We start from the raw sequence: 14296 nt of genomic DNA, 5'->3' as shown, positions 1-14296 counted from the left end.
TTCATGATATCTATTGCATATGAATTGTGATTGTCCAAGTGCTTGTATATTGGGGAAATTAACTATTTTTAGTTGTGAATCTCAAATTCATAGCGTATTAGGCGCCAATATTATTGTTGTGATTATATATACCCTTGTTATCACGTGTAACAAATTTTATCAATTCCTCAACAACACTTCTCTGTTGAAGAAAAACCTACAGCAAGAACATAAAAGTATTTCTATTGCTTATTTTTATTAAATAAATGAATGGAATATACAATATACAGAATTTAGCAGTTTCATACTTGCTCAAAAGTCTCAAAGAAAAAGTTCATATTGCTTTTTTTTTTGCTTGCATAATTCTGGTCAACTAAAATTATTAAATTGAAGGAAAAAGAGACGTTTCCCCTTTTGATGGATGAGAGAAACTTATTTGTGTGCTAGGAGATTTTGGAAGAGGTCTAATGGAACACTGTCGAGTTCCTATATGTACTCCAATTTTGAGATTTTAATCCTTTCTTTCAACTCCATATAATACACAAGATTTAATGTTAGGTAGTAGTCCCCCTACCCTGCACAACCGAGCTTTTCATGTCTTGATAACTAATATTTTTCCTGTTTCTATTTTATTTTTCAGGTTAAACAGTCACTTGTATATGTTTCAGTCTCATCCAATAGCTCAGGTTCCACTCCCAGTCTGTTTCTATCACATACCTATATCATGCTATGAACTATTTCATGTTATGAGAAGCTTACTTTTTCTTAATTTGTGTACATTTTAGTGTAGAATTGAACTGAGGTTTCACTCAAGTCGACATTATTGCATGACATAATTGTTATATTTAACTTGCTCATAAATGATTTTTATGGTGGATCTGAAACTGTTAGAAATGACATATTGATTTAATGGAACTTCTAGTAGTACACATAAATGTACAATGAGCCAAGATCTTAGGTTGCGTTGTGGGTGTGGGAGAGCTGCAAAAAGACTAGTATTTTGCACCTTTCGGGTTTTCTGTATTGGCTATCAAACCGATATGAAAAGTTGTACGAATTCATTGCTGGTGAAACAATGTAGTTAGGTGAAGTTGTTTTCCTAGTGGATCGTCGGGCAGGTTAGTATATGAGACATCAATTCAGTTCCCTTTTATGTCAACTGTTCAATGTCCTAATGTTTTTGCAATCTTCAATATTTTATCAAACTCCTTGTCGTTGTACTCAATTCGACAACCATGGTCACTCAGCTCAACGACTATTAACTATACAAAAAAGGAATAGGAAATCAATGAAAATCCTTGTATGGTTGTCTTAGACCCTACAGGAACAATTACTAATATAAATGCAGCTAATATGATATGTATCTAAGGTAAGAATACCCCTTCTCAGGTTCAAGAGAAAAGGAGCTGCAAAGAACAGAAAACGGGAGTCTAAGACACTTACTTGACAATATCGACTTCTTGTTCCCCATGTCGGTATGATCTTTGTTCTAACATTTTAATATCTGCTATTTTATAGTTGCAATAAATTTATACACTGGTCATGATCTCACAATAATGTCAGGTAAGGGAAGAACACTTTGCATTTACGAAAGTAGTAAACTACAGTGAGTAAGAGAGTTCAACGCTGAAATTAAAAACACTCAAAGCTTAGTTGCACAACTTGAGGTTGTTTATGTTGGGAAAAAGGTCAAAGTGTACTAGTAAGCAACATAGTCTCTTCCATAGAGAAAGAGAACCTAAGCCACTCTCTTACTTTGACTAATATATCTTTATTTTAGAGGCAGCTTAGAGATCGAGTATCAGACAGTCAATACTCAGGTTTTGATTTTGGTTTTTTTTAATTTTCTTTTCAACTTTCTCTAATTAATTGATTTTGTTTCATGTTTTTCGATTGATAGGCGACATGTATGGACATAGTTTTGCTTGTCTTATCGTGGTCATAAGCTACTAAATGACATCGAATATGTCAACTACAGTAAGAGATTGTGATGGAACGAGGTATGTTTACTCACATACTTTTTAAACTCTACCGTGATATTTGTGTTGCAACTGAGTTATGTTTGCGTACATAATCTTTGAACTCTAAGTGCTCTTACATTTGTAATACAACTGAGTTTAGTTTTCTTACATACTGTTTAAACTCTGAGTGCCCCAAGCAGCAAATATTATATTTTTCCTGCCTTCCTGGTATTGATTATTCACTTCTCGACTTGCATTTTACCATTCCAAGTCATGATATGATTTTTAAGTTGTCTGCATTGTGCTCTTTGTTTTCCATGTGCTTGTGTGATTGGTTTTATATGGTTTTCGGTGCTTTGTCAGCTGCAAAATGGAGATTTATGGGCATTGAATAAGCTTCTTATTATTTTAAGTCAATACGATCATCTTTCCGCAGCTTTTCTTTTAGATAGTAAAGTATGAAGATGCATTTTTAATATTTCATCTAAGCATGTGGTATGCAGCCAGCCCTTGTAATATCTCTCTACATTATTGCTGCTACCGCTCGTTAATTCATGGCACTTGTTGCTCAAGAACATTGTTCAATTCTTTGTTACAATATAAATTAAACTCTTAACAACTTCAACTGTCCAATCTCTCCATTTTGTTTATGTTTCTCCTTTTCGGTATTCTTTTATACTGATGCTTTGTATGCATTACGACCAATATGGTTGGTGGTAAAGCCTCTTTTTTCTGTTGTTGGGGGATTTTGGGGAGCTTTGGCTGATGAAGCTTTCAGGCGTCCAGATTGAATTAATCTAGCCGGAAAATTGTTAATTTATTTTTCAATAGAGTGATTCTAGTAATGCTAAGTGTTTCGTGTTTAATTTTTTTCCCCTTCTATATTTTGTATGAGTATCTTATACCATGTTGCTGTTTGACGCTTTTCAGATTGGCAAGTTTCCAATTTATGACCAAGAGTAGATGGACAAAGTAAAAACTCACCGGATGCGCTATGTTGTTCAACTAGGTTACGTTGAAGGAACCAACAAATATACACCTCTATTAATTATTATTTTTTCGAAGTTTAGTATGTCTGGTCTTAATTTAGAACATTTATGTAATTGGTTTTATTATGGTGATAATTGCTTCTTTTTATTGAAGTTTGGAAATTAATATTCAACTATTTACTCTAACTCTTCAATATATGATGTTATTATGAGTTATCTATAGATTTTTAGTAGCCAACGAAGTTATAGAAAAAAACTTTAAAAAGATTACTTTAATAGCGCTTCATATACATCTGTTATTAGAAAATAATTTAAAAGTTGGCGGCAAAATTTTTAACAGCACAAATTTAATAGCGCTTATAATGTGCTATAAAAGAAACATTTGAATTATCCTAAAATTACATATGATAGCGCTTTTGAAAAGCGCTATTAAAGGTACCTTTTACTTTTAATAGCGGAGCCATCAACAGCGCTTCTTGAAGCGCTGTTAAAAGCATTATTAAGCGCTATTAAAAGCATTTTCTATCGTAGTGATAATACAGTACAGAAATATGAATCATAAAAGAAAGAAACTTTGGATACTACTAGGTTCACCCCCAAAACTCATTGAAGAGGTACAAAGTACCAAACAATATCGAATACATATTGGCCCACGTACACAGCTTGTTTACACCATTTGCAAATAGGAAAAAGCAATTTTACATTTAATCAAACCATTAAGCAATGTTTTAAATCCTATCATCATAGTAATTCCTTAAACCTACCTGATCTATGCTTTAATTCTTTCTACCATACTAATTAAGAAACCAAATAAATGGAAACTCGGATACGAATAGTGGTACCAATAATACTTTGTACATGTGTTTTGCTCTTAAAATACAGAAGAAACTATATTTCGTACATTTGTAAGATTTTCATTGTCACTTTAGTCAAACAAACATGTAACATACACAATTCCTGTAAAAGAAACATGTATGAAGATACAACAAAAGAAGTTAAATAGAAGAGATTGATACTCTATAAATCATAATATACTTTGTCTTGATTAATTTGTGGGCACAATAAATTGTGACCATACATGATTCAAACAACAATTTAACAAATGAAAGTTATACCATAAGGTTAATAATTAGGTCAACATTCCCTTACAATTACCAACACCATCTCTACATTCTCCAGCGTAATAGATGCTTTTTTTTTACAGAGAAAGTTCCATGATTTCCATCTTAGAAACCCAAAAACTTGAATAATTAATAATTCCAATTATCCTAAGTAAAGATCCCAATTTGTGCTACTGCTTTGAAGTAATGATCATTAAAGAATGTAACAAAAAACATAACCTTTTTAATTATATGCAAAAATAAAAATAAAAATTACTTCATAAGGATAGTATCACATGCCTAGTGTTGTTGTTGAAGGTAGCAACATTACACATTGAGAAAAATAATTAAAATGTTTACTTACTGGTAGTATTAGATGGCGATAATCCGCCATGGCACCGTATTTGGCACTTGCAAACAAAAAGTCTAGTGCATCCTTATTTTTTAATCGATTACCTGAAAACAACCTTAAATTAAAGAAAATCAAGATTGTGTGGAGCAATGGTGTGCCAATTATCTCTCCCACTTATCTATATTTAATAACTACCTAATTGAATCCAAAACTCTCCACATACTCCAACGGTTTCAAATTCCCTTTTACTGCTCCATCAATATAATCCTATATATGAATAACCAATATAGATATATACGAAAGACCCTCAATAAATTCAAAACGTTTCAAATCCCTTGATTATTGATTCATCAATGAAAATACATTTGTGGGTAATTGAGTGATTGATATTAAGTGTGAAGATGAAAGGGAAGGGACTCGAAATTCAGAGTAGAAAAGAGGGGGAAATTAAATAAAAGTTGGCAATGCAATGGCACACGGCTTGTGCTACGATGAGATGCTATTTGAAGATTCAATTGAAGGTGGGGTTCAATCGAAGAGTTTTTATGATTTATTGCAAAATAAAGATAATCTCATTCCAATTGAAGAAGAATTGGAGACTTGTGATATTAAAGAACCATAAAAGAATTAAATGAGAGATTGATAGCTTGAAACTGCTCATGAAATTGAAGAATGATTAATGAAGAACCGTATGAGATGGCATAGAACGAGAATGACAATGGGGAAGATGGAAGGACTCTAGCGTTTGGCGGTGCTGCTGTTATATTTTTCTTTTTTAAAATAATGTATGAAGAGGAGAGTTTTGGGATGGGACACGTGGAATTTTAGATGTGAGTTTGGTTTTCTTTTTCAAATACTACTAGGTATAGATTTTTTTTTTACCATCCATCAAAATTTAAAAAATTAATTTTTAACATCTAAAAAACTAAAACTTATATTTTACCACCTAAATAAATTAAAACTTATTTCTTTATCATCTGGAATCAGAAAATAGACAAAACCTTTCTGTAACACCCTAATAATTCTTTGCCTTTTAAAACTATTTTTCTTTAATAAATAAAAGGAATTATCAAGGTATTAATATTACCGCTACCGTGAAAATGGTTAAGGCTATTATCATAATGTTGTAGTGGATCTTAACTACTACTAATTAATATGTTTTGCAAAGTCTTATATGGAATTAAAGTCCATACAACTTGTAACAATTGAAGGCCCACAAAACAATAACTAAAAGTCAAAAATCTTTAAGTACTTAAAAGAAATACTTAAATAAAAGCGTTCGAACCATAAATGGATCACTCACACTCAAACCCGAATGAAATGATAACTGAAATGCTTCTTCACTTGTGAACTGCCCACCATAATTACAAGTGTAAAGTATGGATCATCACAGGGTCATTAAGGCAAAGGTCATGACCAAGACAATCAAGAAAGCACGAATCAACTGAGTACATATATGAAATAGAAATGCAACAAAACATGCTTTACTTTGGTAACTGTAATGATACTAACACCTACTACTTGATATTCTAACATGCAATGCATACTCGAACTAATAACAATACTCTTGACTTTTACTCTTGACTTTACTACTTGCTAACTTCTTTTTCTTCTTCTTGGTGGAATGTAAATTCATATGATTGGATTAAGCAATGAACCGTGTTTTACTTCTACTATGTCCACAGAAAGGGACAGTATCATGGGAGCTACCCATGAGACCAAGATATGTCACAATTCCGTGACGGAATTCCAACGCATTAATAATAAACATGGAACAACATCCTGTACCACATCGGATTTCTAAAGGGTTGCGCCTAGGAATCTCCCCCATATTCTCACTCTAGGTATAAGATCCAAGAGCTTTTAGTGCTTATCCAGACAAATACTACTACTACTACTAGACAATTACCTACTACGTAGCCAATACCTAGTCCGCTACCAGTATCATGCCAGATCACAAGGGTACAAAGACACACTTGTGACATCAAACTTGCTTGCTTAGCATGGGTACATTGACACACATGCAAATAATACTACTTCTTGATTTACATGGATATTATGACTCACATGCAAATAATAACTTCTTCTGATTCTAGCATGAATGAGACTCTTGCACAATTTATACTACATGCTTGCATAATTTAATAATGACAAACATGCTCTACTAAATGAATACATAATAAAATATGCATCATAATTCTCCTCTTGAATCAAATAATCACCACATTCACATATGACATGATTTTATATGACTAAAATAAAAACCTATGCATGATACTACAAACATAAGCAAGCTCTACACGTATACGTACTTTGAGTCGTTCTCAAAGGTGCCACTTTGCTTAATCACTTAATCAATCAAAGCTTCCACCTAAAATAAATAATAAATTAATTATTATTCAACCTTAAATAAATTTTCAGCAACTGATTTATATCATAAAAGTCCTTTAATACCCCTAATAAATCGCTATTAATGCTAATTAATCAGCATGATCAAAACCCTAGGCAATCATGCAATTAAAACATTAAAAATCCATACTTTAGTGTTTAAAACATGCATAAATTAATTAAATACTTAATCTGAAAATTCATAAATGAAAACTATAGAATTTAATCAATTTAATCAATAATACTAATTTGGAAATTAATTAAATTAACAAAGCTTGGATTTTTTATTTTTTATTTTAATAAAAACAACCGAAAACAATTAAAGAGAAAAGGGAGAAGCACATGCACAACACCACGCACGGCGGGAAGGGTTACGACCTGGCTGGGCGGAGCGGCAGCTCGCGGCTGGGTTGCGGTGCTTGTTGTCGCTGCTCGGTTAGGCGGCCACGCAGCTGGGCGGTGAGAGGGAGAGAGAAAAATAGGGAGGAGGGAGAGAGAGAAAATTAGGGAAGAGGCAAATTGAAATTAGGGTTTGAATTCCCATGTATCCTTGGGTATTTATACTAATCCTTACTTGAGGCTCAAGTAAGGTTTAGAAAACCCAAGATTATTTAGGATTGGCCATACTTCCTAATTCTTGCTTCCTCCATCCTTAATTTATAACTATTTCCCGTTTATGGAATTTAATAAAATCTTTTCTTTTCAAAAATACATTTAATCCTTTAATAAATATTAAATGCATTTAAATTCCCCTTCTTATTATTTATATGATTTAATAATCATATAAATACTTTTGAAATTCTTTATTAAATTACAAATATATTAAATTTATATTTATAAAATAATAAAAATACGGGGTATTACACTTTATATGGGGTCCACTAATTCAATTTTCCCCCAATTTTTTACACTCCCTATGTGATCTTCTCTAACAACTTCACTCACCTCTGCCTTTGAATTTTGTCAATTTTGTGAATTAATGGGGTAAAAATGATGTAAATTCATGGAAGACAATGAAGCATGGGAATAGAATGGAGTGTAAATACATGAAAACGTGGTACAACAGAAAATATAAAAAATATTACTTTTTTCATGTGGAAGTTTTAAATTCTTTTTAAGTGGTAAAATAGAAGTTTTAGTTTTTAGGTGATAAAAAATAAATTTTTAATTTTTTAGGTGGTAAAAAACAATTTGTCCTATCATTTAATAGAACACACAAGTTTTTTCAAGAGATCATGCATGCACAAGGCGTACGCGAGAATAATTTGTATCCAAAATTTTGTAACTTTTACCTTTTTTTTTTGTAATTTTTAAGAATAACTTTTATATGAAGCTGATAGATAAATATTTTAAATGGCTAAATGATTAATAATATATATTATTGGTGATGTTGATAAAAATTACTTTTAATCATTTTGAGTAATTCTTAAATGGTCCTACTGCACACTAAATTTATTGTGGACCATGCCTAAAAAAAGATCAACAACTTATTCCTAATTTATTTTTCACATGTTTATTAGGAGAATTATGAAAAAAAAAATATTAAGTTGGTGTCGTTGGTACATGTTGTGCTTGAATAATGTGATTTTAAGTCACAATTCACTTTTAAAAACATAGGATTACTATTATTCAAAAAGTAGTTACCACTAAGAAATTTGGTATTTAATTTATTATAGTCACTATATGAACAATAAAGGTCCATATACATCTAAGAAAGGTGATAGAGAAAACTATTGGTTTTGGGTTCACGCTAATATTATTGTGGACCAAGTCCACACAAAAATAATCCATTAACTTTTATCTGATATACAATATTTAGTGTACACCACTTGTAAATAAGAATTTGTGAAGTTTTCCCAAGCTGAAGAACATTTCGTTTATTTTTAAAAAAATAGATAAATCGAAAACGGTTCATAATGGTTTCGACAATTAAAAATAGGATTTTTTTTTTCGAAAATCACCTTCGATTATGTGAGAATATCGTAGAAGTCATTCAAATTTACTTGTTTCAAAAATTTGATATACTTAATATTTTAATTTAACCAAAATATTTTATCTTTTTGTAGAAGGAAAAATTAATTCATTAATAAGAGTTATACAATATCTACAAGAGAAACATAGGATTAACAAATACTTGTACATGACAAATTGAATCAAACAAAGATTGCTTCATCAAAACTACAATCGTTGAATAGATCTTGCACTGTAGAACGTCTCTCGTATGTAACGCTGGAACATGCAACCTTTTAAGAGAAATGGTCTACAGATTTGTAGTAGTCGCGAGGATCATCCCCACTTGATTCATCTGAATGTACTCGAAAAATTGATATTTGTTGTAATCCCGCATAAAACATTACCAACAATTCAATTCTACATAAATTCACTACGAGGGAACGACAAACAAACATACTAAACCTAATTTCACTATAGACTAACGAACAAGGACAAACTCCGCCCATATAGTGAAAATTTTTGAATTAAAAAGAAGAGAAAGAGTCGGAAATAGTTTAATTTCTTCAGAAATTAGACGAAAAAATTAGATTATTTCCAGTCTACAACTGCCAAGAAAATAAACCCTAGTAAAGGAGAGGGAGAGATAGAGAGGGAAGAGCAGCGAAAAGGTAACATAGCTTAGCTTAGCTTAGCTTGCTCATTTGACCAAAATATTTAATAAATATATGCTTCATTATTAATATACCGATTTGACTAAATCATTTCAACAACAAAAAAAAATTTATCAAATTATATTACGTGGTATCTATTATTGCTACACTAGTGGAAAAACAATCATTTGCATCACCACATTTGCCTCGCACATTTAAACATGTGACGCAATTGACAGTTCTAAGCTTTAAAATTAGTCATTTGCGTCGCAGAATTATTAATCTGCGACGCAAATGACTCTAAAATGTTCTCAGAGTCATTTGCGTCGCATATTAGTAATAATGCGACGCAAAATATTACCTCCTTTGCGTCGCAGAATTACTAATCTGCGACGCAAATGACTCTTTAAGTCACCTGCGTCGCAGATTAGTAATTCTGCGACGCAGAGGAGGTAAAAAAAATTCGGAAGTTTTTAATTATTCCTTCTCCCCTCTTTTTCTCTCTCTTCTTCTTTCCAGAACTCCATTCATGAGATGTCAATACCTCTCAATATTTCATTCATTTGAAATCTCCTCTAACCACTATACGTATTTTGCCTTTAATTTACCCGGAAAAATCAAGATTTGCGAAAACACGGCTCGAAGAGAAAAATCCTAGATTCCGCCGCGAAGAAGGAGACATTTCAAAGCAGTGCAGCTCGATTGCTAGCGAGTCTCCGATCCAATTCTGCGAATTAGTTCGTCGGCGATTTAGGTACAGTGCAATTTATGTTAATTAGGGTTCTTGTTTATCAGCCTACGGTGTATAGAAGATTTCAAGGGTTCTTGTTTATCAGCCTATTTCTAGGGTTTTTAAGGTTGGGTGAAACGCCAAACCGTTGGAGCTGGATCTTCGGTTAACGTCGCCGCCGTCATTGATTACCTTATTTCTTAGGTATTTCCCCCCTCTTTACCATGAATCCAACTTCAATTAATTTTTACTTTTTATATTGTTTTGATGAATTGTGTTAGTTAGTTTGTAAATTCGAACATTTTTAGCAATTGTTTGAACTTTTGATTGAGGATTTTGATTTCAGATGGTGCCTGATATTGTAGAGGGTGATGGGTTTGTTGGGAGGCAGCCTCATATCAAGTATGAGCTCAGAGATAGTCCTGGTCTTGGTGAGTATTCAATTTTTAAAATCAATAGTTCTTTGGAAGTTAAACTATTTTCTTTCATATTTTTAGTTGTTTTGATATTTTTGTTGCTTACATTGTGCTCACACAAATTTAAACATCAGTTTGATGCTTGTTGTGTTGTTCTAATATGATTTAGTGAATGTAGGAGGATACAACCAATGTGTATTCTTCAACTGCAGTTATAGTAGTTCGGATACTCCACTGAGTGAGGGTCAGTGCCATTGGTTTTCTCCCAAGGTGAGGCCTCTATTCAATTAGTAAAATAAGGAAATGTTTTTTCTATTCAACGCATTACTATCGGTCTGTCGAATGACAGTTTCAGCTTAGCCAATTACTGTAACCGGTTTCTCATAGCAGGATTGAAGTTGTTTTATTATAAATATAGGGTTTGATCGTGTTGGTTAGTTTGTCAATTCGAGTATTTTGAACTTTTTAATTGAGGATTTTGATTTTTTTTTTAAGTTGTTAGTTTTTTGTTGATCTGGGTAGGTTTGGAATTCCTTATCGTGTATTTAATTGGTTTTCCTTTATGCAGGGTTCTACTTTGCTTAAAGCGGGCTCTAAAAATCGCAAATGCCGCTCAACAGATGGCTAATGCTACTCGGGGTAGTGGTGGTTTAGTTATGCTGTTCATTGAAATCATCAATAAGTAAGCTCTCTACTTGCTAGAAAAGTTTGTTTTCTGACCGTGTTGGATGTTTGAATTTCCATGATAATTCACAGCATATTTAAGTTTGGAGTTTGCCATCATATTTAGGTATCTCTATTTTTTTGAGAAGGGAAACAACCAAATCACCGTCAATACAATCCAGGATCTAATGGAATTAATTACTACAGAGATGCAAAGTGATAATGCGGCAACAGATTCTGCTGCTGAAGCTTTCTTTGCAAGCACATTGCGGTACATCCAATTCCAGAAACAAAAAGGTGGCGCAGTTAGTGAGAAATATGAACCTAATGTTAGTTTTTTTGTTGATCTGGGTAGGTTTGAATCATTTCTTGAGACTGAAAACAAGCTGTTCAGATAATTAATGAATTTCTAAATTTTTATTGTAGGAGAACTGAAAAGTTAAAACTTGAGAAAGGGAAACAAACTCGGTAACAATTGCTCTTCAATCCGCTAAACTTGTGAGAATTGTCGCCTTTGATCTTGCTCTTGGGACTCTTGAATGGTTCCCTCATTTGTCTTTGAATACGCTGACGCTGACGCTGCGTGCTACGTGTGTCATGGGAAGTTGCTTATCCAAGCATGATCTCAACTCTCAAATTGATTTGGTAATTGAAATTTTGAAGCGTCCAGGAGAAGTCCTCCCTGTTTGTCTTAGTGTCGCACGAACGCTGTAAATTCATAATTTAGTGTGCTTCAATTTTAATTTCTCGGCTTTTTTTTTCTCGGTTCAAATTTTTATTTTTATTTCATATTGTAATTTGTTTGATTTTGGTCTGACAATGGAGTTTTTTTCATCTGCTTGAATGATATCTTGGGCCTCATTCGTTTATGGTTCACTTAAACTTTTATGTTAAAAGTGTAGTTAGGTTATCAACATGTTGGCTGATCTATGGTGAATTTGCCTTTTATTGGGTTGTAACTAAAATATTAAAAAACGAATTTTTTTTTTTAAAAAAAAGTCATTTGCAACGCACATTTAGCTAATGTGCGTGGCAAATGACTTTTTTTTTTCGCCTAAAAGTCATTTGCGTCGCACATTTAGCTAATGTGCGTTGCAAATGACTTTTTAGGCATGGTGCTGAAAAGTCATTTGCGTCGCACATTTAGCTAATGTGCGTTGCAAATGACTTTTCAGGCATGGTGCTGAAAAGTCATTTGCAACGCACATTTGCTAAATGTGCGACGCAAATAAGGTTCATTTGCGTCGCACAAATGTGCGACGCAAATGACTTTTAGTCATTTGCGTCGAGAGCTTTTGCCACGCACGATGTGCGACGCAAATGTGCTTAAAAGTGCGATGCAAATGACCCTTTTTCCACTAGTGCTACAATTTAAAACAGATATTTTTCCGTGGATAAACAACTTATAAAAAATGATATAAATAAACATTACTATTAGGAAAGACTCATAAAGTTAAGATAGTCTTCGGTCATATCCACTAACCAATTTATAGAGCAAGGCCAACGTTTGGTTGTGGCGTGGCGTGACATGATTCGAGAGAAAGGGAAAAAAATAATAAAAACGAAGAGAGAGATGAAATAGGGAGAAAAGAGGAGATGAACGGGTCGTGTTCACGATCATAAGAAAACTCATGGCAACAATTTTCAGTCAGCCACGTATAAATGTTGTTGGAGCAAAAACCAAAAATGCTGACACAAGCAAGATTCCTTCATGATTTTGCAGACAAAAACGATAATAATCTCTACAACAACAAAATATCAATGGCGATAATCTCATGCAATTAATGCCTTTTGATTTTTCGGATAATTAACGTTAGATTATTTCACACGGCAATATCTCAAAAACTAGAAAGTAGAAATTACAAAACTTATACTAACGACTTTATTTTAAGTTATATGATGTAATATAAGAGAGAGAATTTATGGTGGGGTAGGCTAAAAGGAAAAGTAAGAGAGATAAAATGGTGATCAAAATAAATTGAGAAACTATTGGGGATATTTGGGCATTGTTGGTCATAGGGTTTGGTCATGGTTGAGTTGAAATACGAGAAAATAGTTACTTATTTAATGACCAAAAAAATTGGATAATTTAACAGTCACAGATCCTCTAAAGTTCTAAAATAACTCTACAAGTTAGAAGTGTAGAGGATCCGGACTCCTCTTATGTAGAAGTGTTTTGCCTGACTTCTACTCTTTACTATTTTTGTCAAGCAGCTTGCACACAATCTTACTTCCTCACCCTATTTGCATCCATTCCTTAATCCATTTTAGTCTAACCACCCTTGTTCCTTTTCCATCCCTTACTTTAGGGGAGTACTACACGCAGCCTGATTTTACTTCGCGCAACCCTTTTTACTTTCATTTTTTCATTCAAAAAAAAGCTCTACCCTCACTTTTATTAGTTTCTCTCAACCATTTTTGATATTATTTTGGTTTGAATAAATTTGTTTTTTTTTTTAAATTTAGTTTCACGTGTATCTAATCAAATTAGAATAAATATTTAGATTGCAATGGACGATATTTATGACTTGGAATTGAGGTAATTTTCGTTTTTTTTCCTGTTTTTTCGAGTCTTTTCATACAACTTGTAGGGAATTAACACTTCTATTTTGTACAGATTGAACAAAATATAGTTAACTATTTCGTACTGATTGAATATAACAGAACTAAGTATTCCATATAAATTGAACAAAACCTAATTCCGTTCAAAATTGAACAAAACCTAATTCCGTTCAAAATTGAACACAACATAAATAAGTTCTATCATCACTATTAATGTACAACAAACAACCACTACATGACCAGTCGACATCACTTTCATTATAGACAGTTGAAATAACTAGTATCATCAATTCATCATCTTGTTCAATTTGTACGAAATACTTAGTTCTGTTATGTTCAATCTATATGAAATAGTTAATTATATTTTGTTCAATCTGTAAGAACTAGTTAATTATATTATCTTTAATCTGTACAAAATATAAGTATTTATTTCATACCAATTACATGAAAAGACTCAAAAAAATAGTGAACGAAAATTACCTCAATTCCAAGGTCTTCCCAGTCAAAATTATTGTCCATTGCAACCAAAATATGTATTATAAGTTGATTAAAT

General features: G+C 32.5%; 1 protein-coding gene across 6 annotated transcripts; it reads left to right on the top strand.

Annotated features, from left to right (window-relative positions):
* The first annotated feature begins 9941 nt into the window (after positions 1 to 9941).
* On the top strand, positions 9942 to 12030 carry LOC130463211 (vacuolar protein sorting-associated protein 35B-like). Of its 6 annotated transcripts, none has more exons than XR_008923760.1 (7): positions 9942 to 10126; positions 10209 to 10306; positions 10449 to 10533; positions 10697 to 10788; positions 11087 to 11200; positions 11389 to 11510; positions 11608 to 12030. XR_008923760.1 is itself a non-coding variant. In XM_056832272.1 (5 exons), exons 3-5 carry the CDS (start codon positions 11139 to 11141, stop codon positions 11622 to 11624), a joined length of 303 nt encoding a protein of 100 aa, XP_056688250.1. In that variant the 5' UTR covers positions 10342 to 10533; positions 10688 to 10788; positions 11087 to 11138; the 3' UTR covers positions 11625 to 12030. The 6 variants fall into 6 exon arrangements, 2 of the variants coding, with proteins under 2 accessions (XP_056688250.1, XP_056688249.1); XR_008923759.1 differs by having other exon boundaries at positions 9943 to 10126; positions 10468 to 10533; positions 11309 to 11510; XR_008923758.1 differs by having other exon boundaries at positions 9943 to 10126; positions 10688 to 10788; positions 11309 to 11510.
* Positions 12031 to 14296: the final 2266 nt, after the last annotated feature.

The sequence above is a fragment of the Spinacia oleracea genome, chromosome 6 (assembly GCF_020520425.1).
Source record: "Spinacia oleracea cultivar Varoflay chromosome 6, BTI_SOV_V1, whole genome shotgun sequence".
In the NCBI taxonomy this organism is placed as follows: Eukaryota; Viridiplantae; Streptophyta; class Magnoliopsida; order Caryophyllales; family Amaranthaceae; genus Spinacia; species Spinacia oleracea.
This window is presented reverse-complemented; position numbering and strand designations above follow the sequence as displayed.